The sequence below is a fragment of the Rhinichthys klamathensis genome, unplaced genomic scaffold (genome assembly GCF_029890125.1).
Source record: "Rhinichthys klamathensis goyatoka isolate OS25496 unplaced genomic scaffold, OSU_Roscu_1.1 h1tg000613l_1, whole genome shotgun sequence".
Classification (NCBI taxonomy): domain Eukaryota; kingdom Metazoa; phylum Chordata; class Actinopteri; order Cypriniformes; family Leuciscidae; genus Rhinichthys; species Rhinichthys klamathensis.
The window spans coordinates 924,555-951,878 of record NW_026607066.1 but is presented as its reverse complement, the minus strand read 5'-3'; the positions used below and the strand labels follow the sequence as shown (position 1 = coordinate 951,878).

The 27,324-nt window shown below is 39.8% G+C and overlaps 1 protein-coding gene across 20 annotated transcripts in view; it reads right to left on the bottom strand.

Moving 5' to 3' along the window:
• cadpsa (Ca2+-dependent activator protein for secretion a) overlaps positions 1 to 27,324 on the bottom strand; it is a 150,186-nt gene that overhangs the window by 21,560 nt on the left and 101,302 nt on the right. For 3 of the 20 annotated variants that reach the window (XM_056240811.1, XM_056240813.1, XM_056240821.1), the window contains 6 exons: positions 25,494 to 25,562; positions 10,661 to 10,767; positions 10,366 to 10,395; positions 7,786 to 7,942; positions 4,940 to 5,081; positions 3,151 to 3,303 (listed from right to left, as the gene is read on the bottom strand). In XM_056240811.1, coding sequence (XP_056096786.1) covers positions 3,151 to 3,303; positions 4,940 to 5,081; positions 7,786 to 7,942; positions 10,366 to 10,395; positions 10,661 to 10,767; positions 25,494 to 25,562 — 658 coding nt within the window. Of the gene's footprint in view, positions 1 to 3,150; positions 3,304 to 4,939; positions 5,082 to 7,785; positions 7,943 to 10,365; positions 10,396 to 10,660; positions 10,768 to 17,231; positions 17,265 to 25,493; positions 25,563 to 27,324 lie in introns of all 20 variants that reach the window. The other 17 variants (XM_056240814.1, XM_056240817.1, XM_056240825.1 and 14 more) reach the window with 8 other exon arrangements.

Here is a 27,324-nt window from a genome sequence, read left to right as displayed (position 1 = left end):
AATAGATCATAGAAAGAAAATAAGAGACTGACTCTCACACCATTCCTCACAGCCTGAGTACAGAGTCCTCAAACAGCCAGCAGGCCAAGGCATCTTCAGTGGAAACATATTTTAAGATCGCCTGAAGCAATGAGAGCTTCACACTGAAGCCAGATTTAGATAGAAGACTCCAAGGGTCGGTTCATTTGTGCAGTCGTCTAACAGACTCAACAGACACTCACATACAGCAGCAAAAGGATGTGTAGAAATATTTACAGATTGATTAATGGTGACTATTTATTTATTCGTTTATTTATTAAGTTAGTATATCAAATTCAATAAAAAAAATTAGCTTGATAGCATGTTTTCATGTTGCGCTGATAATATACAGTAATTTGTAATGGAAAAATGTTATATTAAATTAGAAAATTGGACTTTTAAACAAGTTTTGAAAATGCAATTCTTAAAAAAGTAAATGAAACCGTATATTCTTGTAAAACTGGTCAAATCAGATGTCAATCAAAACATTATCGATCCATTGTGTAAAAAACACTGTTGTGAGAAGCAATGCAGTTTAAAGTTTGGGTTACTCACACAACCAGTAAAGTCATTTTAGAGTCTTGTATTTGGTTTCTCCTGAAAGCAGATGCCTGTTGCTCTGAAGTATGTAGGCTATATCACTTCAGAGAACGGTATGAAGGAAACAGGACAGAACCAAGAGGGGGATGGGGTGATCTCCCTCAGTATTCTTATCCCCAACACCCTACATCTTAAGGCAGGGTACAGAAGGAGAGCTACTATTCTGGGACCCCATACCCAGCCAATACAGCAAGAAGAAAGAGGAAAAACACCTGTATCATTTTCTATTCTAATAGAAAAAGGGAAAGGAGGAAGATGTTGGAAAGATACAAGATGTTAACATCACTTATTCATGACCAGATATCAACGATGACCATCTAAATCATATAACCATGCTATTGTGGTTCAGCTAAGTGTGTAATTTCTGCGGCACCAAAACAAAATTGCAATCTGTTTGTTTCAGTGGCTGACGAGCAACATTGGCTCAACCAATGGCATGAGTTTAGGGCGGGGCAAACTGACTGAACAAAGAAGAGACCGTCATCATATCATGGCTTGATATTAATGAATCATTCAACTTTTGTCTTAACAAACATTCCTAGTTATTTTCGTGATTTTGTTTGGCGCAGCTAGTGCAGAAATTACACACTTCAGCTTCAATATTCAGCTATCAAAACATGAGCATGTTTTTATAGTGTGATACTGTATTTGTATCTTCCAACACTTCAACATGCTTAGGACTTTTTGGGTTCAAATTATCCATGGGCTATTTCCATGCTGTGGCCTTAGCATAAATATATATTAGTGAAACATTATTCAGGTTTATTGTAAACACAGATTCTGGTTGTAGCCTACTTTATTTTACAGTGCACTGTGCATTCTTTGTACTTACCTAAGAAAGTACTAGATAATATAAGGTAACTAGGTTTAGGGGTAGGTAAATATTACCCAGTTTTTGTAATTATTATAATATGTACATAGTATGTACTGTACATGCGGAACAGGACTGTAAAATAAAGTGCTAACCAAATTCTAAATAGAAAGTATTTTAAGCTTGAGTTTGACATGACTAGACAGGTACAAATATTTTCTGACTGAAGTTTGGTAGCTGCAACTGAAGTAGTTTTGGCAACCTTTGGAGTTTACCCATCATTACACCTTAGAGATCGAGTGTCACTCAGCATGCGTAATTATGTGTGTGTCTGTGCATGCATAATGTTTTTTTTTTTTTAATAAATGCAGCGCTGAAGGTATTTCACTCTCATCTGGAAAGTGGTGAAATGCTAAGGTTTGGAAAATTGTTTTTTTTAATTATCATGTCTAAATATAAGCTAAAATTCCTTCGGCTCACCTCTGTCAATTCCCTAAATCGCAATTTTTTTATTAATTGTAATTCTATTAATTGTAATATTTGGAATTAGCTGATTGTATGTACATATTACTACCATAATATTACCTTAGTGTGAGTCAAGATATCTCTTCTTTATATGTACACAATATTGCCAAAAGTTCTATTTTTATTTTATTTTATTTTTTTATTCGGGACAGTGCACATTAATGAACAATCTAACATTTCTGTACTGACTGTAAATGCGCTAGGTTATAGCATAAATGCCTTTACACGCACACTTTAATGACATCCCATTCTTAATCCATAGGGTTTAATATGGGGTTGCATCTATAACAGCTTCAACTCATTTGGTAATATAGTGTCTCTTGAAAATTGAAAATTGCCAAGCTTTTACATTACTATTTATTAAATTAAGATACAGTAAAGCAAGACTTTAAAAAAAAAAAAAAGTAGTTTACTACACTAGTGCAAGTAGTTTGCTACACACTACACTGTACTTTAAACCCAGAAGATGAAAATAGCTCAACAAATCCCCAAAAAAATTTTTTTTCTCCTGCAATTAAAATGAATGGATGCTAATATTGTTTTCTATGATGTGTTCTCCGTTAACATCTCAGAAAATGTGGTTTAGTGTTTCATGACCCTTTAGGATGGAAAAATCTTTCTACATATATAATACACTATCATATGATAAAATAAAATTATGATTTAAAACATTAAATTGTATTTACCAAAAACCAAAAACAAACTCAATTAGTAAGATATTGGCCTTTTGCACAGCATCTGTTTTTGGATAGCAGAATGTCAAAGCATCTGTTTTTGTTTATTGTTGTTTATTGCCCCTTATGTGCATTATGACACATGAAGGTGATTTCAAACATAAATCAACAACAGATTGCTTTAAACTGGAAAAATGTCATTTGGTTGTGATATTCTTATCACAAACATGGAAATGTTATGGATAAATCTCTAGTTTGAACTATTGGTCTCAACAAAAAACATATAACATTGTTCAATTTTGTGTGATGTTGCATAATATAATTTTAGAAATGTTAATTCATGCTGAAATCCTCAATTCCAAATTCCAACTGTAGATGCACCTCTAAAGCACCTTCCTAATTAAAATATTTAAATGAAACCTGTCTACAATTAACCAGGGGGGAATCCGAATTGAAATATAAAATATGAACCAAATGTTGATGCTAAGGCCACACATGCATGTATTAGAATCCAGTACACACTCAGTTTCAGATAAACCCGGTATCCAGTTGGGGGTGGAAAAGCTAGGCATTTGCATTGGTCGCAGATTAACTGACACTGGTAGATTTGGTACTTTAGGCATTTGAAGATTCACATTTGGTAGGTTGACACAGGGCAGATTACTTGTTAAACTCCTGTGGAAAAGGAAAAAAGAAACAGAAAAAAGAATGCAATGATGTAGATGCACAGAAGAAAGCATGGATGATAAAGAAACACGGCATTACATACAGTATGTTTAGAGCACAAGATGAAGAATTCATTTAGAGAGAAGATGGTGTTGCAGAGATGAGAAGTGCACATGAGATCGGAGTGAATCACATTATCACCACTTTGGCTCTGGTTTTATGAGAAAACACACATTTGTTTCTGCTGAAATGCAGATTGTTGATTCAATTAGCATTAACATTCCTACAGTCACACACTTTGTCTTATGTTGCTTTGCTGAGTGATTCAAAGTTATTCTGGTGACTTGTATATTTAGGAATCATGCAAAAATGATTATAAACGTTCAACAAGCAGAGCTGGTTAGGACTGTAAGAAAATTAGAGCTACTGTAGTTGAAGAAAAACGAAACCTAAATCTCACAAATACACCCAATTATATAAAATGCAAGTATTATAAAATTACATATTATGCCCCTTTTCAAAGTCTTGTTTTTGTTTTTGGGGTTTACTAGAATAGGTTTTCATGATTGAATGTTCGAAAAACTACATTTTTCACATATTTAAAGGTAGGGTAGTTTTTGTTATACTGGTTGAAACTCTCTTTACATCCTAGTAGAATAGAAGTGGTCTAAATATTAAAACATGTACATATATCTTCTGTGGAAGTCTCAGGGCCCAAAAAATGTTTGTCCAATCATTGCATTCGGTCCGATATGTAACTATGTTACTATCAACGGCGAAATAAATCTGCAGCAGTCAGGTGGTACAAGTCAGTGCTTTGTACTGTTGTTTACGTTCATTATTATTGTAAAGTTATGTGCTTTGGGACATGAGGTAGTTTAACGCCGTCTCTCGTGACGCTCTGCAGACTCTGCTGTGTGCGTTCATGTGTTTTGAAGGAGGCGTGGCTTTGGAGACGCTCTGAAGGAAAGGTGGGATCACATGCTTTCAAAGCTAACTTGCTATTCCTAGCCACTCTGAAATAGCCTACCCTACCTTCAACATTGTTGTAGCACCTCTCTCTTCCTGGTCTGTAAGTAACCCTCTGTTTTGTTCCTGTCTCTGTGAAGACCCTCCTTTCAAAAAATGCAATGTGCTCTGATTGGTCGGCTGGACCAGTGTGTTGTGATTGGCTTCAAGCGTGTTTCAGAAATGTCATACCACTTACAATAACCGAGAAATTCAACACACTTTCAATGCAACTCAACCAGGCCACGCCAAAAACAATGCTTACTGATATAGAGAATAGCTCTCTTTGTAGTGGACTTTGTGCTTAAGTAACTTTGCAGGCCTTTTCCGTGCTCAAACAGCAACATTACACACTGGATAAAGTTGAAACGTAAAAAAAGTAATATAGGACTCCGTTAAGCCGTTATAAATCAAGTAAACAAGTGCAAAGAATGATTCGAAAAAAAGAAGAAAAAAAAAGACACAAAAACACATAACGAGACCCCCGAGGTCTGTTTCATTCTGCTGGATTGAACACATGAAAAGACTGCGGAAGTCCAAGGGGCATGATTAATTGCATACATTTTTTTCCAATAATTGTACTATTGAATTAACATCCCTAGAACTAACGCTTGAAGTGAAAAAGTGTTTGGCTTACTTGACTGGTTCCCAAGACTCTCGTTCAAATCCTCTGTGTATGGACTGAGCTATGGAGGACTCCATTAGATCCACATACCTCACCACCAGAGGGGCAAACAGGTCTTGCAGGTGCTTATGAAACTTCCCATTACATAGATTATCTGAAAAAGCAAGACGAAAGTGGGAAAGAGGAGACAAATAGAATGAATGATTGCTAACATAGAGTTTGCCATTTTTACCACCCTTTAACCAATATTTAGCTATAATCATAAATAATAAACATAATCTATGAAAAAATAAATAGTTGGCGATTAGAGTTGAAGTCAGCATGAAGTTAAAATTTAAAATTATTTTTTTATGGAATATTGCAGTATTTATTATAAATCTGTGCACATCTTTTCTTCTCTTTTTTAAATCACGTACCCTCCCTTGTAATCTTAAATCAAAACAATTTCCGCTCCCTCTTGCAGCGACATCCCTTCTCTTCTCTGATGACATGTTTACTGGTGCGAGAGTGGGACATCCTGTCACTCCCGATATCACAGCAAACACAACGATCCAATCAATTCAAATCCTGCACTACTTATTTTTCTTGTTTGAAAAGCCGTTTGACTTGGAAATATAAGATTATTATATTAAGATTATTATATTAAGAAAATATTATTGCAACTTACGTTTCATGCCGACTTATACTTTCTCATAAATTAAGTTTATGTAAAAATTAAGGAAAAGGATTGTGATTACTTATTGTCTTCCCATCCATGCAGCAGAAATTGTTCAGATATTTAAAAATATATTAGCTACCTTTCCTGTAAGGTAATTTTGTGTTAGATTATCCAAAAATATCTAATAGCTCATTACAAAAAAAACAATGGACTTTTTACCTCTAATGCTTTTTTTAAGTAATTGGGCACAATATATGTGGTGGAAAATGCCTTATGTTTTAGCATGTGATGACTAACCATAGTACTAGTCATAGCGTCTCTATTTCTCTCACTCTGGTCTCTCTCAAGGTCGATCATTCACAGTAGGTGCCATGTTTGTTTGCTTCCCTGATTGCTCTGTTCCAATTAGCCACTTGAGCGGTGGTGGTTGCACACTTGGCTGTGTTTGTCCGCGAGCGAGTGGCCGGGGCAGTGGGGTCTCCCAGGCTCCTCTGTTTTAGACCTCATTAGCAGCATGAATAGCTTCTTCTTTAGCGCCTGTCTGGTGTTGAGGCTATTTCATGCCTAGATCAGTGCTACAGGCACAGGACGATAGTGACCTTCCATGCTGAATGTCCTGTTCCACAGATGCAGTGCACGCTGTAGGCTGTCGCTTGATGGTGTTTGCTTGTGTTTGTGTTTATGCGAGTATGTGAGGAGGCCAGGGGGAGATGATGTGCGTTTCTGTGTTGTAGTGAGGAGTAATATGTGTGCGTTTATGGGGAACTAGATGGCGTTAAGAATGGTGCATCGGTGTTTTAGTTTTGTGTTTGAGAAGAGCTTTCTAATGCTGGAATGCTGAATTACAGACCATCTATAAAAAACTATATTTTTTCTCTTCTTTAAAAGTGATTATTAAAATAAAATTCCACATCTGTATTATTTAATAAATAATAACACAATGAATAAGACAATCTCTCATAGAAGGCTACAAGTGAGAAGTTATGAGAAGTGTATTATTCATGTACTTGTGTTAAAGAAAAATAAATAAAAGCAAACAAAGAACAATATAAAAAAATGAATATGAAAACATAAATTAATTAATAAAAAAAAAATAAAAAAAAATGTGTGATAGTGGCCAAAAAGTGTCCATGTCTGGCCTAGGAAAACTGACATCTTCAACCTTTATTCAAGTATTATTCAAATGTGTTAAAGATTTTGTAAGCATATTGTGTAGTTGTGCTCAGAGTTTTTTTCTTCTTCTTTTTTTGTGATAACAAGATTAAACCAAATTGTAAGGACATAATTATTTATGTCATACAAAGATATTATGAACACATGCAAAAACAAAAGAAAATCTACGACATATTAATAACTGATTATTTTGTAGCGTTTTTTTCCTATGCATTTTCTTTTGCAGAGTAAAATAAAACCTGTAGCTGTAGTTTATTTTTACAAATATTTTCCTCATATTTTTAAGGTTTAATTGAACCTCTGGGGTAATTAAAAACAAAATACATCTACTGTGTGTGTGTGTGCATATTATTATAATTTTTTTCTTTATATATACATATACACACACTTTTGTAAGCTCCATCTCGACCAGCAGAAAAAGCAATCCAATATCAAGAATAGGTTACCAGACAACAAGCTGTCAAGCTGTGCAAAGAATGCCACTAGGATAATTAGTTAACTGCAGCCCATGGCAGAGTGGCTTTAGCACCATGGACAGCACCCTATTGACTTCAGTTCATTAGAGACGTGATAAGGCCTTGAGCAAACTCTTTACATTCAATGTGTTGGTTTGACCCCCTGCGGGTTTCATTATTTGGCCTTTAAATCTTCTATATTGTCTCTTAAAGCTCTGCTTTGATGCAATTTGTGTAGGCATGCAATATATTTGGACTGCAACATCACAATTATGAACTGTGGTTCTCTCAATTTCCAGTTCCGTACATTTATGCTTATTATGATTATGACTTCTGGTTCCCTCCTGGTCACAATCACAAGATGTTATCTGCTTCTACTTCTACAAATTTTTTTTTTGTTGTTGTTGTTGTTTGTTTAACATTTAAGATTGATGCACTGACATGTTTCTGACAGTCTATGAGACACAGATGCTTTCAATAGAAATGACTTTGTATTTAACCTAGACTATTCATTTAATAAGGCATAAAAATAACAAAGACCTGTCCAGAAAAGATCCCCTTAAAATACTTACAGTCAATGCGCAGGAAGTCATTGAGCAGCTGAAAGAGAGGGAAGCTGTCCCAGCTGTCTGGGGGTTGAACCTCCAATGCCGCATCCATGTCCACCGCATACAGAGACAGAAACGTCTCGGCATGTTCAACCATCAGATCTGACCACCATGCAAATGCCTGCAGTGAGAGAAAGAGGCAATACAAGAGCCAGAGAAAAAGCAAAAATAAAATCAGTCATGTAATATAAAGACATGCATTGAAGATCAGCCTTTTCTCTTATACTTAAGAGCATGACAGTCCACAGATCTATAAAAAGTTATTAAATCCACACTGGTCTTTAAAGACCCCAAATAGTTTTGAGATTATACCGGACCGTCCAGAAATGTCATTTTTCACCTTTGTGTCTGTGGAGTGTCATGAGCTTTTCTCATGCATTGAAACTGTCATGCTGTCCCCTCTTCTAAAAAGCACAGCTCATCATAGTTAATGTCTAATACACATACACTGGTTTGTATTTAAAGTACATCCTTATGTATGTCACATTTTGCAGATGTGAATGTTCCCACAAGTCCATGCACAGGAATTTATGCTCTTGTAACAGAAAAATTCCCAGCATGCAGCAGCAGCAGTGATTAGCAGCACAATCTCAGTAGTTCGTATTATTTATCTGTTCGATTGTTTAATTATGTGAGATTCCTCTGCTGCTGATCCAGCTGTGCTGCTGTGTGTAACACATCTGGCCTGCAGATATGCACCAAGCATGTTAGACAAATGAAAGGTTAATGTAAATCATGGCTTCCTCCCCTTTAAAAATAAATCATGCTGTTGTCACTGACCACTCAAACAAACCTTTTATACCAGTATGCTTGACACCAATTTAGCAGTTTTGCTTTATTGCAACACTTCTCCCAAAAAAAGCAGAGAAGTGCATTTGTAATGTAGTTTAATATTTGTAGTTAGAGCTGGTAAGTGAAGGTAGCAGACCAAACCAAGCTGAAGGACACAAAACAGAGGAGAGTTTGGAGATAATTGGGGTTGTGCAAGGGTGAAAATGAGACCAGTCTCATTTTCATTGAGTTTTTTGGGGGGGTCTGCTTCCACAGGTGAAGCACTGTCCCCCTCGTGCTTGTGGAACCACAAGCCACTTGCTCAACGCTCCATATGGACAGCTGAATAGGGGAAGGATGGGGTGTCCAGGCAGAGAGAGGGAGGAAAAGGTGGAAATCCCTCCATCCATGGTGCAGGGGCTGTGACATGCACATAGGGACTCTATAGGGTCTACATACCTCTTTACCCTGTCCAATGTTTCCAAGCCAACAAACAAGTAATGAAAAACAGTGAGAGTTATGTGAGTTTTTTTTTTTTTTTTTTTTTGTATTTGAGCACTTCATTATAAATGCGTCAGCATTAAAGGGCTTTAAAATGCAATTGGAAATATGATCACAAGTTAAGAATAACTGATGGTAAATCTTGATTAAAAAAAACAAATAAATAATAGAAACAATGTTTAATAATTTAATAATAAAAATTCCTATGCTTAAGACTGTTTGGTAAAGATTCCAATCTTTTTAAAAAACAAAACAAATGTACATCCATTCAGTTTACCAGATTTATTCAATTATTTTGTGCATGTATTATGTTGTACATGTGTACATTTGAACATGCAATTTTAATGTGCATGATAAATGACTGGACTTTGTAAAATACCATATTCCATGCATTTTAGTGGACATGTTTATTAAAAAATGGTTGTATGTGCTTAAAGGCATAGTTCACCCAAAAATGAATAATTTTGTTGAGTAAACCATGACTATGCTGTTCTAAAACTGTAGCCATTTCTGTAGGCAGATATTCGGAATAATGTTTAAATGAATAATGTTTTAAGTCCATAGAATTACAAACAAGAGTTCTTAGTGACTTTTGGGTGAACTATTCCTTTTAATGGTTTAGTGAATAAAATAAAATAAAATAAAATAAAATAAATTAAAATAAAATAAAATAAAATAAAATAAAATAAAATAAAATAAAATAAAATAAAATAAAATAAAATAAAATAAAATAAAATAAAATAAAAACAAAACAAGCCTGTTAGAATAACAGACTGAAAATAAACCGAAATAAAGATGAATGCATTTCACATAAAAAGAACAACTGTATACATTTTGTCCATTGACTTTAATGCCTTCAATGCTTTTAATGTATTCAGTCAATGTGACAGTAATTTCAGTTCAGTCAAACTGAAGATGAATAGATCCAACCTATCTATCTATCTATCTATCTATCTATCTATCTATCTATCTATCTATCTATCTATCTATCTATCTATCTATCTATCTATCTATCTATCTATCTATCTATCTATCTATCTATCTATCTGTGTATCTATCTGTGTATCTATCTGTGTATCTATCTGAATCTCAAACAAATCTCAATCAACAAAATTTGAATTAACTGAACTGAAATTAAATAAGTCCTGATATGCTATGCCCATGTAATGCCTCTTCCAGTGTAGGCCAGATCATGAGACTGGCATGCAAGAGCAGGGCACGGCACTGATGACAGCAAAAAAATAAAATAAAATAAAATAAAAAATACTGTACCGCCTGACCTCCCGTACTTGTGCTTGTAGCCTGCGGAGCACATAATTTAAAAACACAAAACACATATATTCTGCCTTTGTATGTAAGAGGATGACGGCTGCTCTAGTGGAAAAATGCTACCTAAACAGTGCTAGCAGCCATTGAGGAAGGTTTTCCGAGATTGAAAATGTTTTTAAGAGTTGTTATAGTTCTGAGGTCTTAATATTTAAGCAGCTTTGTTTGTTTTGACGTATCTTTTCCTGCATGTGTATTTAAGCATGTATTATATCTAACACGTCATGCCTGGTGCACTCACCTCTGCATGATGTTCCTCATTCTGCTGGAGCACCTCTATGACCAGCTCGGCCAGACGGAGCGTGTCCTCAAGCTTTTTGGCAGGGGTGACTAAGCGTCCTACATTTTCTGAGGCACAAAGGTACAACAGTTAATATGGACATACAGACAAACACGCACATGGAAAACATCCTGTCAGATGCCTAAAATAAACTGCATTTCACTGCAATGTGATTTTTTTAAACTTAATACGTACTGTTTGCAATGCAGAACTGTTTTTAGGTGGTAATTTAAGTATTTAATTTAAATAATGTCACTTTATAAGCATATTTGCTATGAAGGAAAAAACTTAAGATGACAATTAAAATTACAGAGGAGGCAAGAGATGGATAAAGTTATGGGTTACATCTAATTTTTCATTTGAATTTCATAAATGTTCTCTCTGGAAGAAAAAAACTGACTTAATGAACCACAAATTAGCTTCTGCATACATCAACTCTGCTGTCTTAGTTAACGACTTGGCATAATCTTGACACTCTGTCAACACTCAGCTCTGTAGACACGAACCATAATGAGTCAATAAAGAGCAATGCAAATATAATGAGTCAAACCAACGAACTGAGGAAAAAGAAAGGATAAAAACGACAACAAATATGTTATAGTCGTCATGCATAATGTTCAGCACATGCAGGAATTGATGTCGTCTCATTGCCTACCTCTCTCTGTCAATACAAGCGGGCAGCACCTCTCTCTTAAACATGTCATACTTAAATGTACCCTTCATTGTCTATTTTCATTTTTATTTTCATTGTCGATTTCATCTGCCAGTTGATGACACGGAGAATGACAGGAGTAATTAAACATTATTTTCATTTTAAATAACAGTGTGAAATTAAAGAAATCATATAGTTTACAGCAAACTGTTGTGAAAATAGACATATGTTCATGGGTCTTTAACATGATGAAAATGCACAATGCGAGGAACACGGTTCATAACTGTTGGTTAAGGATGGGATTGCAAAGTAAAGAGACATTTATGAGACTATGGTTTATGGATACATGGTTTATTCTAAACATTTTATGCTTTTTTCAAATGGTTATATTTTCATTATTTTAATAACTTGTTAGTCATTGTCATGGATCACAAGATGTTAAAGGTCATAACAATTTAATATTTTATATAGCTGGAAACCATGATTTCTTGTTGTCCAAATTAGTCAGTGTATTTTTTCCATCATATCATTGTGTAACCAAAATATTTTATTTTACTTTTCTTTTAGTAATATTTCATTTATTTTATTTATAAAATCCCTAATTAATCATTTTTACTAATTCCTCAACATTAAAATGTTTAAAAATAACTTAATATCTCATAAAAATGTGTACATACATCTTGTGTCAAATCTGTTACCGTACTTTGCCTTTAAATTGGTGGAATTATCTCCCACAACTAAGATACAGGAAATGATGTCACTTTCCCTCACTGATAAGATCTGAAGCACTGAAAGGTATGTGTGCTTTCTCTGAGGAAATATTTTAATCTAAAAAGTTCTTACACCAAGAGTTATTTTGTAAAACGTCAAAATTGTTACCACAATTTCAAAAGGAAACCAGAATGTATCACTGATCACACAGTAGGTTGTTTAAAAGTCTTTCAATCATGATTTCATTAGTGTCATGTGCTCGTAGCATATATGCTAGCAAGTGGAGTTTTTGGCTAAAAAGTGTAAAATTGTCAATTCTGTTACCAATGTTATTTCTACACATTGCCTAATTTGTCTGTAGCAGCAGAGTTGACAAACACTACTATAAAGAAATAACTTTTTCGTTAAAAGTAAAAAAAAAAAAAAAAAAAAAAAAGGAAGTAACCTGTTTGGCAAGCACTGAATTATTAAAATGTAATATGTTTTCAATAAGATCCTGGAAAGAATTTCTGTTAATATTTTGAAATACCAAATTTATCTCCAATTATAGAATCACTCACATGTTTTTGTAACTCATAACGTTTCAATATTGGCTGAGAGGGTGTTTAGACATTTTTTTAGACAGCCCAAGTGCATTTTGTTTGTCTATCTGCTGTTGGATTTGAACAAAGATTTGTTTGTGCTCTGTCAATTTTTGAGATCTTTGAGCATGTCATTATATGATGTGTGGCACTTTGATGGAGGAACACAAAGACAGATGAACTAGGAAGCAAAGTCATTTGCTGTGTGATGAATGTCAAAACAATTAACATCATTTTGAAGAGTCACACCCCCTCTCAGTCAACAGTGCTTTCATCACTAAACACAAAGCACACGCCCCCTGATTGTGAATTAACCCTATGACCTTTCTTCTAATTGTATCTCAATCATCTTCATCTCCCTCAATAAGACTGAAGACTTTTACAAAAATGTATTTCATTTTTGTGGCCTTTTAAAGGCTTACTGTCCATGCAGGGATGAAATGTCATGCAATAGTGCAACATCAGGTACTTCAATAGCAACAGACAGAATGCATTAGCATTTTGACATTTGGATTATTATTATGTTTGAAAAACATCCAAAGAATAATCTTGGTTTAGACCAGGGGTGGGGAACCTTTTTCCTATCAAGGGCCATTTACAATTTTTAAACATTCTTTAAGGGCCATTGTAATTAGGTTCAGTCTTCAGTGTTTGGAAGGAAGAAGAGAGGTTCGGCGTTACTGGGACTCGTACGTTTTATTCAGAGGTTTAGTGGTAAAAAAAGAGGTGGGTAAACTATAAATTCTGGTGGACCACGACATGGTCACCCGGTAAGGTGGGCCACTGCCTACCGGTGTATGTGTATCCTGATGACATTGCTATAGGCAGGGCTCGAGATTAAGCCTTACGCTTGTCAAAAAAGTTTCTCGTCCGAATTTTTTTTTTTTTTTTGTTAATTTATTCTGAAACAATATTCTCATCAGTGTTCAATTAGCTTTGATATTTAAATCGGCATATTGTAATACTTGCACCTTTAAAGGGCATCCCCTCCCCCAATAGTAATAAATGTATGCTTCATCTTTCATTTTAAATTCCTAAATTTGATCAATAAATTAAATTATTTCGAATAATAAGACACTATAGGGCTGATCAAATTAAATCATTTACACTGAAAAATTACAATTGCATAAAATAATGTTATGAAATAGATTTAAATTTACAAATTAGAAACGTTGGAAAGAATGATCTACTTTTAAACATAACACGAAACCGCCAGTAGGTGGTGGCAGGCGACCGTCTTAATGAGTGAGTCATTGATTCATTCATGATTCAAACGATTTGTTCAAACGGCTGATTCATTCAAGATTGAGACAGATGTTTATGAATGGGTCATTGAATCTTTGACTCAAACGATTCGTTCAAAACGCTGAATCATTCAGTAATGAAAACAGTGAGTGTTCCTGTGAGATGCCCCGTGGTTCTGCTGTGATTTTTGTTTGGAACTATTTTCGCTGCTGAAACAGAACAAAAACAGCCAATATTGCATCTAAAATGTAAGTGACTTAATTTTAACTGTTTATTGAACTGTTGTTGGAAATTAATGTCACATTTTCAATCGTGATGGTGTTCAGGAAAAATAATTGAGGTTGCTTAATATGTTAAAAATATAAAAACTCCACATTTAGATTTTTTATAGGCAGTATGTTGTTAACTGAGTGTGTGTGTGTGTGCGCTTAGTGTAGATTTCTGCTCGAGAGGCTGCGCGAGCGTCAACAGTGCAACCTCACTGTCAGTAATAGTCAACAACACTGACAGTAATGCAGCGCAATATGAAGAGTTCGTCTTAGGTTTAACAACCTATGAAACTAATAATGAACAATATGAAACTAAAACGACATAAGCTTAATTTATAGCTATTTAGAGGTGGATAAAAGCACACAAACCGGGAACCGGCAAACGTTTAAACCACTTTAATACATTAATACGCAAATGACAAAACGAAAGTAAAAGCAGTAGCTCCTCGTGGACGACGACCACACACACATAAAGTAAAGTCCATGCCTGGTCCTCCGCTGTCTTCGTTCCGATCTTTTTACGCGCCCCGAAGCTGATCAGTGAGAAACTTGAAACCGGTGCGTGGCGCGGTGAGAAACTTGAAACTGGTGCGGCGCGCGCGCCCCCGAAGCTCATCCGTGAGAAACTGAAACCGGTGCGCAGGTGACTCGCGCTACTGGCCTCGCCCTGCTTGCCGCTTTGCCTATTTTGTGTTTTCTGTCACAGGAAAGGTAATGGCTGAGATTTTTGGTTCTGAAGTTCTTTTTTTTTTTTTTTGGGGAGGATTTGACTCGCGGGCCGCATCAAACTGTTTTGCGGGCCGGTTACGGCCCGGGGGCCGGACGTTCCCCACCCCTGGTTTAGACCATTTGAAATACCTGATTTTCCTAATTCAAGACATTTTAGAAATTAAGGGTTTCTAAACCATTACATAAGAACATGTACTGTAGTTTTTAGATTGAATATACTTGTTTTTCTGATATTTATGTAAAGGTTTTGGAAATCAACACACAATGACTGTCATATATTCACTCCAATGGAAAATCAGCAATATGATGTGAACTGAAAAATCATTAACAGTGCATCACTATTGCTATTTGACACATTAGAGATTTTTCTGTAACACTTTACACTGTTACATTTTTTAATATTAGTTAATGCGATTGTTTATAAATCAAGCAATTAACACACACACACACACACATATATATTATATATATACATATACACTCACCTAAAGGATTATTAGGAACACCATACTAATACTGTGTTTGACCCCCTTTCGCCTTCAGAACTGCCTTAATTCTACGTGACATTGATTCAACAAGGGGCTGAAAGCATTCTTTAGAAATGTTGGCCCATATTGATAGGATAGCATCTTGCAGTTGATGGAGATTTGTGGGATGCACATCCAGGGCACGAAGCTCCCGTTCCACCACATCCCAAAGATGCTCTATTGGGTTGAGATCTGGTGACTGTGGGGGCCATTTTAGTACAGTGAACTCATTGTCATGTTCAAGAAACCAATTTGAAATGATTCGAGCTTTGTGACATGGTGCATTATCCTGCTGGAAGTAGCCATCAGAGGATGGTTACATGGTGGCCATAAAGGGATGGACATGGTCAGAAACAATGCTCAGGTAGGCCGTGGCATTTAAACGATGCCCAATTGGCACTAAGGGGCCTAAAGTGTGCCAAGAAAACATCCCCCACACTATTACACCACCACCACCAGCCTGCACAGTGGTAACAAGACATGATGGATCCATGTTCTCATTTTGTTTACGCCAAATTCTGACTCTACCATCTGTATGTCTCAACAGAAATCGAGACTCATCAGACCAGGCAACATTTTTCCAGTCTTCAACTGTCCAATTTTGGTGAGCTCTTGCAAATTGTAGCCTCTTTTTCCTATTTGTAGTGGAGATGAGTGGTACCCGGTGGGGTCTTCTGCTGTTGTAGCCCATCCGCCTCAAGGTTGTTGTGCGTGTTGTGGCTTCACAAATGCTTTGCTGCATACCTCGGTTGTAACGAGTGGTTATTTCAGTCAAAGTTGCTCTTCTATCAGCTTGAATCAGTCGGCCCATTCTCCTCTGACCTCTAGCATCAACAAGGCATTTTCGCCCACAGGACTGCCGCATACTGGATGTTTTTTCCCTTTTCACACCATTCTTTGTAAACCCTAGAAATGGCTGTGCGTGAAAATCCCAGTAACTTAGCAGATTGTGAAATACTCAGACCAGCCCGTCTGGCACCAACATGCCACGCTCAAAATTGCTTAAATCACCTTTCTTTCCCATTCTGATATTCAGTTTGGAGTTCAGGAGATTGTCTTGACCAGGACCACACCCCTAAATACATTGAAGCAACTGCCATGTGATTGGTTGATTAGATAATTGCATTAATGAGAAATTGAACAGGTGTTCCTAATAATCCTTTAGGTGAGTGTATATATATATATATATATATATATATATATACACACACACTTTAACATTTAACGAGTTATAATGTTATAATTTAATGTTCTTTGAATAAACATGAATTACTAATGAATAAGAGTGTATGGTATAGTAGTATATATTTATATGCACTATATTTTTTATATATAGTAAATATATTATTAATCTAACAAATGCTGTAAAAATGTTATTCATTGTTAGTATGTGATATCTAATGCATTAGCTAATGTTAAAGGATTGAATCTTACAGTAAAAGTGTTACTGGGTTTTCGCACTTGGTGCAGAGAGAGTATCACTTTAATCATAAATAATACAGGTAAATAATCTGCTTTATATTATTTGTTGGAAGTTTAAGTAAGAATTAAAGGGATACTCACTCTACATGTTCCATAGACTGGTAAAGCATACATACAGCTCTTACCAGCTCATGGAAAATGCATCTTTATTTGGATGCAATGTATAGACTGAAGGAGACATTGGCATAACCTTGTCACAACATTCCCATGGTTATCTTAATATCGGGAAATTTTGCCATGTGAATGCTATAAGTTGGTTATGTTTTGAACTTGGGAAGGGGGGGGGGGGGCTGTTTTAAAAATGGGTTTAATAGTAAGTCAGACAAAAGATGTCACCTGGATCCTTCTGATCCTTCTGAGGTTTCTCTACTAAAAAGAAAGAAAGAGAAAAAAGGAAGAGGGAGGGGAGAAGAGAGAAAGAAGGGGAAAGAGAGAAGGAAGAATGGGTCAGCTTTTATTTTGTTTCAGATGTGAGATCTGATGGGGAAGTAGGGGAAGTAGAAAGAGAAGGAAAGAGGAAAAAAGAAAGAGGCATTTAAGGATAGTACTGTCTAACCCCGAAAGACCTGTAGTTCACTGTCATTCCACGAGGGATTGCATGAAAGAAGTTCTACAAGAGTGGTCGCGTTACGCTGGGAAAACAAACCATTTCAACAGGGGTGTAAAAGTACAGAGAAATTATATTTGAGTCCATAATCAATGCTGTTAACTGTTACTAAATGTAAAACATACTTTTCCAAAGTTTTCCACATTTAACTTCAATGTTAAACTTTGGCATTAACTAATTCTATAGTTTTTAATACTAAAGTCTAAAGTAAACTATACAATGAATATCTTCGAAATATCTTAAATTCTCAAACTTTAACTTCAGCAGCAGTTGTCTGCACAGTGATTGCTGGCTATAACTACTAATATTTATTATCTAAAACAATTGCTTTGAAATGCTATTTTCTGGTGACTGTTGAGACTTCTCTTCAAAAACAAGAATAACCACATAAAAAATGAATTCTGTTGGCTATTAAAGTTAAAATGATTTGATTAGTTTGTTAGGTTGGTGTGATGGACATAAAATATAAATAACCATTTAAAAGTTTAGGGTCTGTAAGATTATTATTATTTTTTTTTTTTAAAGGAATGAATACTTTCATTCAGAACGGATGCGTTAGATATTCAAAAGTAACAGTACAGACATTTACAGTGTTACAATATTATTTTTCAAATAAATGCTGTTCTTTTGACATTTCTATTTAAATAATCATGGGAAAAAATGCATAAGGTTTTCCACAAAAAATATTAAGTTCTCTTACGAGAGGTTCTCTCGTATTGCGTAAGTTTAGCTTACGCTACGGGAAAGATTCATCTTCTCGAGATATTGAAGCCAAAAAATTATCCTAATTTTGTATTCATTGTCAACGCAGTGCAGCAGCTAGCAGACCTAGAGCAGGCAGTCTAGCGTGCTCATTGGCTGCCCTGCAGGCAACTGCTGCAGCCTACCAGTGAGCCCGGCGTGACGTCACGCCCAATGAAGGGCGCTCGCGCCTTCATAGCGTCACAGCCCGCCAGAATGGGCGTGGCTTAGCGTATAAAAGAAGGGGCTCGTAGGCTGAATTCCCTGATTTTTTGACTCTTCAGCGAGCTCTTCGCATCGCTGGATTGAGGGAAGCCACCGTCGCCGTCGAGACCGCGAACAGCCAGCCAGGACAGCGCTGAGGAAGCCGGCCGTCTTCGCCACCTTCAGCCATCCGTGCGAGCTACGCTATCCGGCGACGTATCCTTTTTACATTGTTGTTGTATTCTCTTTTCTCTTACTCCTAAAAGAGCAGCGAGCGTCTTTTTCAAGATGCCTCGCACTTCCTGTGGACAGCCGGAACCTGTGGCCACAGCGACGCGCTCGCTGGAGAACCTCCCTCGAGCCTCGCTCTCGCCTTCCCCGCCTCTCTTCACCGACGCGCAGCTGCCGCTCACGAGCCTCACTGCCGTCGCGTCTGAGGATGAGGTTGAGGGACACGCCACAAGGGACTGCTCGTCTAACCGCGGCTAGCTTCCTTTACGTTACAAGGAAGCTACCGCGACTCCGCAGAAGCAGTCACTCCGCCCTTTGTGGGACCGCGCAGTGATAAGCGCCGTTCCCAAAGGCAGCCGGAGCCTGTAGCCACAGCGACGCGCTCGCCGGAAAGCCTCCCTCGAGCCTCGCTTTTTCACCTTCCCCGCCTCCCTTCACCGACGCGCAGCTGCCGCTCACGAGCCTCACTGCCGTCGCGTCCGAGGACTGCTGGACTGCTGTTCTTATCTGCTCGCGCTACTTAAGCTTATGTTGTTTCCCCCGTGGCTCAGTGGCTAAACTCTAAGCTTTCGCGCCAGAGACCCGTGTTCGATCCCGGCTCTCGCAGCAGATACAATTTATGCAGCTCTCCTCTCTGAGCTCGCGACCAGCTTTCTTACATACAGAAAGCGAGCGCGCGCCCCGAGCGACACGCACACGAAAACTGTGATGACGCTCTCTCTCTTATCTGCTCGCGCCAACTAAAGCTTACGTTGTTTCCCCCGTGGCTCAGTGGCTAAACTCTAAGCTTTCGCGCCAGAGACCCGTGTTCGATCCCGGCTCTCGCAGCAGATAAAATTTATGCAGCTCGCGCGACCAGCTTTCTTACGTACAGAAAGCGAGCGCGCGCCCCGAGCGCATGCGTCACCGGCGAAAGAAGGAAAGAGTGGTTTTTTGTCCCGCCGAGGCTTGACAAACCCCCTCTTTTTCTCAAACATTTTCCAGCTCCTCCTAGTTCGAGCGGCTGGTAATGTCTATACTGCAGTAGAGAGCCTGTTATAACACGCACGCCTGCAGACAATGCCGACACGCACACGAAAACTGTGATGACGCTCTCTCTCTTATCTGCTCGCGCCAACTAAAGCTTACGTTGTTTCCCCATGTGGCTCAGTGGCTAAACCTTAAGCTTTCGCGCCAGAGACCCGTGTTCGATCCTGGCTCCCGCAGCAGATAAAATTTATGCGGCTCTCCTCAGCAAGCCGCCGTTTTCGGATCCGGCTCACGCCGATGGTGTTTTTTAGTGTAGAAAGGTGCCCACATCTCGGTGTTCACCCCTACACACAAGCACAACACTTCCCGTGTTATTCACAGAACAGAGCCCACTCCCTTAAAGCGGGAAACCGCTCGAGTGTTGAACGTAGGATATGTGTCCACGAGTTCGTGCCCATGCCTATTTTTCTGCCCGCTCTATCACTAAAGACTCATATCAAACTATGAGAGAGAAAGACGCGCGTGTCCCGCTGCGGCCGGACCGCCGTCAAAGTTTATTTCCCTGTCAGTCCCCTTCAAACAGGCTACTGCAGTGGTCCATTTAGCAGCCAACGAGCCGGTTCATTTACCCTCTCGCCTGCACACATACGCCGTCTTCACGGCGACCCAGAGAAATCTCAAAAGAGTATAGTGCCGTTGGTGTCTTAAGTGTAGTGAAAGTGCCCACGCCCCAGTGTTCACCCCTACACACAAGCACAACACGTTCCGTGTCACTCACAGAGCACACTCTCATAAAGCGCAGAAAAGCCGCTCGAGTGTTGAGTGTAAGAAATGTGTCCACAGGTTTGTGCCCACTGTCTGCCCGCTCTGTAACACGGTCAATGAAGCAGGTTATGAATGTAAGTCTCGTGCCCGCCAGAGAGCGTTCACGCTTACTAACACACACTTCTCCCCGGGCGCCGCCCGCGCGTCTAAGTGTTATCACAAGGCGCAGGGCGTTAATAAGACGCTCCCCATCCTATTCGATCGGGGCGTCAAATACACTTGTAAGTCTCGTGCCCGCGCACACGCGTTCACGCTTACAGAAAGCTTCTCCGCCCAGAGCGCTGCTCGCGCGACAAAAAGTGGAAAGAGAATGTTCCCCATCCCTTATGATTGGGACATTCCACATAAATCAGCCGGTTTCGGTTTTCAGCGAGCAGCCATTGCCCAGAACCGAGAGCGCGCGCGCCACGCTTTCGGCTCCGGTTCAGTTTTCACAAGCCCGCGAATGGCGGCGATCTGAACCTGGAGGCCATTCGCCCCCTAGCGGCTCACGTAGCTGCATGGGAAGCTATCCCAAGGGTTTCAGAATGGGTGCTGAGCACAATAAAGCATGGCTATACACTTCAATTCATTCGCCGTCCCCCGCGCTTCCGAGCCCGGACCGCGACGATAGTGAATGCGGAAGTAGCACACCTACTTCACGCAGAAATAGCAAAGCTGCTGTGCAAAGGGGCAATAGAAAGGGTACCGCCTTCTCTGAGCGAGTCAGGCTTTTACAGCCGATATTTTCTCGTACCCAAGAAGGACGGAGCCTTCAGGCCCATCCTCGATCTGAGACATTTGAACAAGGTGCTTGCGAAAAGACCGTTCAAAATGCTTACGACCAGAAAAATCCTCGCGCACGTTCGCCCGAGGGACTGGTTTATTTCTCTAGATCTGAAGGATGCCTATTTTCAGATTCAGATAATACCCCGTCACAGGCGATTTTTGAGATTCGCCTTCGACGGTCAGGTATATCAATACACCGTCCTGCCGTTCGGCCTGTCTCTAGCACCCCGTACATTTACGAAGTGCATGGACGCGGCGCTCGCCCCCCTGAGAAGTCAGGGGCTGCGAATAATGAACTACCTGGACGATTGGCTGATATTGGCACAGTCAGAGACAGAACTGATGTCTCACAGAACAGTGCTTCTCAGTCACCTGGAAAGCTTGGGTCTCACGGTCAACTGGACCAAGAGCTCATTAACGCCCAGCCAGTCAATTTCCTTTTTAGGAATAGAACTGGACTCGTGACTATGACGGCATGTTTATCGACGCAGCGCGCGCGCCGTGTTCGACACCTAGCCGCATCTTTCCAGAAGGGCAGCTTTCTCCCTCTGAAAACATTTCAAAGGATGTTGGGCTGTATGGCGTCAGCTGCAGCGGTCCTTCAGCTGGGCCTACTGCGCATGCGCCCGCTCCAGCGCTGGTTGAATGCTCGCGCGTCTTGCCGAGCTTGGGTGTCTGGCGGCCAGAAAATCAGAGTGACTCAGACCTGCATAGCGGCTCTGCAGCCCTGGTTAGTAGCCGACTTGTACCAGCAGGGAGTGATGATGGGAACCATCTCTTACCGAAAAGTCACAGACCGGCCTTCGGCCAGTGGTCAGATCAAGAGAAGTGTTTCCACATAAACTGTCTGGAGATGTTAGCGGTCGAGAACGCACTGAAGTGCTTCCTCCCGTTCATACAGGACCAACATGTTCTTGTCCGCTCGGACAACATGTCTGTGGTATCCTATGTCAACCGTCAGGGCGGTGTTAGATCCAGGAATCTCTGCAATCTGGCGGAACGCCTCCTTATGTGGTCTCAGATGCACCTGCGTTCGCTGAGGGCGACGCACGTGCCTGGCCATTTGAACGACGGCCCAGACAAACTGTCCAGGGACAATGTTCCCCCAGGGGAATGGTCCCTGCACCCACAAACGGTCCAGAAACTGTGGCGCCTATTCGGCAGAGCGGAGGTCGACCTATTTCCGTCAAAAGACAACGCTCAATGTCCGATATTCTTTACGGAAGACGAGGACGCGCTGGCCCAGGTTTGGCCCAGCCTCCCGCTTTATGCTTTCCCTCCGGTCTCTCTGTTACCTCAAGTGTTCAAGAGAATCAGGGAAGCACGCCACTCGGTGCTCCTCATAGCCCCGCGATGGGAGAATCAGATTTGGTTCCCGGAACTGACACAGCTGTCACGCACAGCTCCGTGGCTCGCGGCACGATCTGGCATCCCTATCCAGAGCGCTGGTCTCTGCACGCATGGTTGATCAACGGGTACTCGTTACCCTGCCAGAAGGAGTGATGAACACAATCACACAGGCTAGAGCTCCTTCCACGAGAAGGCTCTACGCGTCTAAGTGGTCGGTGTTCTCCAGATGGTGCACCGACAGAGGTCTGGACCCGCGGACATGCGGGGTGGCGCATCTGCTCACTTTCCTACAAGAGATGTTGGATAAGGGGAGGTCCCCATCCACGCTCAAAGTGTATGTGGCGGCCGTGGCAGCGTTCGCAGAGCCGACGCACGGCCAGTCATTGGGAAGACATGAGCTGGTCATCCGCTTCCTTAGAGGAGCTAGAAGGATGAACCCGCCGCGCCCCCCGTCGGTTCCTGTGTGGGATCTTTCATTGGTCCTCGAGGCCCTGAAAGCTTTTCCATTTGAACCACTGGACTCCGTGGGGTTGAAATATCTATCACTAAAAACCGTTTTTCTGATTGCACTGTCGTCAGTAAAACGTGTGGGGGACCTGCACGCGCTGTCTGTCAGCGCATCGTGTCTGGAGTTCGGGCCGAATGACTCTAAAGTCATCCTCAGACCTAGACATGGCTATGTCCCTAAAGTGATGGGCACTCCATTCAGAGCGCAAGTCATTTCACTGTCAGCTCTGCCAGCATCTGACAGCGAAAGTGATGTGAATCTCCTCTGCCCTGTTAGGGCGCTGAGGTTTTACATTACGCGCTCCGCCTCCTTCAGGCGTTCGGAACAGCTGTTTGTTTCGTTTGGAGGGCGCACCAAGGGTCTCGCCTCCTCGAAACAGAGCCTGTCCAGATGGATAGTGGACGCTGTAGCAGCCGCTTACGTATCAAAAGGTCTGCAATGCCCTTTGGGTATCAGGGCTCATTCCACGAGAGGCGTTGCCTCGTCGTGGGCGTGGTCCAGTGGGATCTCTATCCATGACATATGTGTAGCGGCGGGCTGGAGCTCCCCGTCTACCTTTGTCAGGTTTTATAACCTAGAGGTTCCCGCCTTGCAGGCTAAACTTTTGTCAGTTTGAAAGGGATGTGTATTCTGCCCAGATATTCTGCTCAGATCACTCTCACGTGACTCAGCTCTCCTGGTTGAGCTGCACCAGTAGGGTATGTGCCATGTGCCTATACAGACCACCGCGCTGCTCTGTATTCCCTATGTGTGCTTATATACAAGTGATGGCCCGCATGGCTGGCCACCTTATTTTTCCCACTTATTGGGCTCCCCTGAAGTTCGGGGTCTCATGGTGGATGCTTGGCGCGCACGGCGTTGACAAAGTGTTCCCGTAGCGTAAGCTAAACTTACGCAATACGAGAGAACCTCTCGTAAGAGAACGATACTCGGTTACTAACGTAACCTCGGTTCTCTCTAGAGAGGGAACGAGTATTGCGTAACCGGCCGTGCTCGCGCCACGAGCGACTTCGCTTCAGTTGTCGAAAAACCAGGGAATTCAGCCTACGAGCCCCTTCTTTTATACGCTAAGCCACGCCCATTCTGGCGGGCTGTGACGCTATGAAGGCGCGAGCGCCCTTCATTGGGCGTGACGTCACGCCGGGCTCACTGGTAGGCTGCAGCAGTTGCCTGCAGGGCAGCCAATGAGCACGCTAGACTGCCTGCTCTAGGTCTGCTAGCTGCTGCACTGCGTTGACAATGAATACAAAATTAGGATAATTTTTTGGCTTCAATATCTCGAGAAGATGAATCTTTCCCGTAGCGTAAGCTAAACTTACGCAATACTCGTTCCCTCTCTAGAGAGAACCGAGGTTACGTTAGTAACCGAGTATCGTTTTTCAACATTGATAATAAGAAGAAATGTTACTTGAGCAGCAAATCAGAATGGTTTCTGAAGGATCATGTGACACTGAAATCTGGAGTAATGGCTGATGAAAATTCAGCTTTACCATCACAAGAATAAATTACATTTTAAAGCATATATAAAATAGAAAACCATTATTTGAATAGTTTATTAGTATTAGTAGTATTATATATTGATCAAATCATAACGGCAGTGTATTCTGTTTTTATTAAGAGGAAAAATGTAAACCATGACCTATGAAATATATACTTTCTACTTTTTACCATTTCAAAGTATGAGTACATTCATCCCTATTAGTAGTTCAATAAAATGGAAATTTTTGTATAGTAATATAGTCCAATTATCCAAGCACTTTACACCCCTGCTTTTACAATCTTGCACCAGAAACATGTCTAAAAACCAAGTTTGACCCAAAACAGAAATAATAAACCAAATCACAAACAGAAAAACAGTGAAGACCCACAGTGATAAGCTGCTTGAGTGGATAACAGACAAAAACATACAGCACTCGTGGTCGAAAACATGATTGGAAACGCAATGACTCCAAAAGCTGCGTCAGAATCCCTGTGTTGGAGATGATTTGAATTATTTATCTTCACCTTGTACCTGACCAGTATACTGTAAACCTGGCACACGTTGATAAAAGGACAAAGGTGGGGAGGAGTGACTTACACAAAAGCAAAGTAAAAATGCATTCAAGTCACAAACAGAAAGAATAAGCAGAAAACGAAAGAAAGGCTGCCACACTGACTCAGCTGGACAGGATGGTCTGATCAAAGTGACAGCAAGACCTGTGGCTGAATCACTCAACCTAAGATTCAAGCGAAACACTTAAAGAAAAAGGCAAGCAGACTGCAAGCAAGAAACGAGGATGGTGCTGGTCAGGGCGTGAGGGAACAACTGTTTGTGAAAAGTGCTTGAGAACGAAGAAAAAAAAAAAGGAGGGGTGGCGGAAGTGATGGAGTGTCTCCAGATAAGCAGGGTACTCACGAATGGTTAAATCCATCACTTGTGACGCCAAACAGAAGACAGGATGCTCATACATTTCTCTCTTTTTCCCTATAAAAGAGGATGGGGGCATGCAAGAGCAAGGGGTCAGAGGAGAAAGAGAGAGAAAGAAGCACAACGGCTGCATGTGCACTACGGGGCTTTTGACCAAATCTAGTTGCATGCAAAGTTGCCTAGTGGCAGGGTTGATGAAAAGCCTAGCAACTATTAAAATCAGTCAACCTGATATGATCTGCAGGTCAGTATGCATGAGGCTAGAAGACAAGGGTCTCTAGTCAGCTAAAGAAAGCCAGAAATAACATCATTTGTGATTATTTGAGTGTTTCTGGACCATTTCTCTTTTCTAGGCAGTTCTTTAATCCTGTGTATACTAGGACCACGTCTGAATTTTAAACTTAGTGTATGCACAAAAACTTGATGGATCTCTATAAACTTCTTCACATTGAGTCAAAAACATCATATGGTAACAATTTGTGACTACCCAAAAGTTTGGAGTAATTAAGATTTTTTAAAGTATCTTATGCTCACCAAGGCTGCATTTTTTTAAATGAAAAATATAGTAAAAAGAGTAATATTGTGAAATATCATTACAATTTAAAATTTTAATATAATTTCTATTTTTTATTTATTTTAAATGTATTCCTGTGATGTATTTTCAGCATCATGACTCCAGTCTTCAGTGTCACATGATCCTTCTATGATTAGAAATCATTCGAATATGCTGATTTGGTTCACAGTTATTATCAATTATTATTGGTGTAAATTTTTTACAGGGTTCTTTTTCTTACAGCATTTATTTAAAATAGAGATCTTTAGTAACATTATAAATTACTTTACTGTCACTTTTGATCAATTTATGGCTGCTGCAAATCCAGCTTCACCAGAAAAAAAAACTTTTTAAAATATATTAAAATAGAAACCGTTCTTATGAAATTTGATCAATATTTCACAATATTACAGTTTTTACTTTTTGTTTTTTTAAACAAATAAATGCATACTTGGTGAGCATAAGAGACTTCTTTCAAAAATCTAAAACAATGATTTTAATTATTCCAAACCTTAGACCTGTAAGACCTATTTTCAGAAATATTATTCCAAAAAATTCCATCGGACACGTTGCAAATAGTTTTGGCTTGAAAAAAATGTGAACAATTAGTTTTGGTTTAGTCTACCATTAGTTTTGCATGTAAGTTACTCCAGCTAAAAGCTTTGGTCTCTGGAAAAGACTTTATTTTGGGGATGTGTTGCAAACTATTGGTCAGTTCAGGTTAGTACAAAAGTCACATTCAGTTTAGTGTTCAGCAATCAAAGGGTCAATAGGGAACAACACAGACATCATCTGGCTAACAGATACTAAGGGCTTCTCCTTCAGTATCTGCAGTGCCCAGTCATATTTCTTCATCGACATGGACGGGCACTGAACAATAATTAGAGAAAATTAAATTAAAGCACTTGTCCAATCAACATGGCTATTATTTGGCATCAAAGACATCACAGACATGTCACAGTGTGTGAGCCACAGTTTTGCTGTCCATGTCCATGAAAGAAACCGTCTCACTTGCAACACACATTGTGTGTTGCTTGAGTGGGCAATCCCAGCTTTGCACTGTATATTGGCTTCTCGAAATTGGCTCAACAAGAGAGGGCTCCAAATAAGACGAAAAGCCAATAAACAAGAGCAAAAGCAGAGAGGGAGGGAGCAGAAAGAGAGAAAGAGCGAAGGAGAAAGAAAGAAAGAGGAAAAAAGACAAAGACTAGTAAAAAGGCAGTGATTCTGCAATCAACATATTAAGCAGGGGAGCTGGAAAGGTGA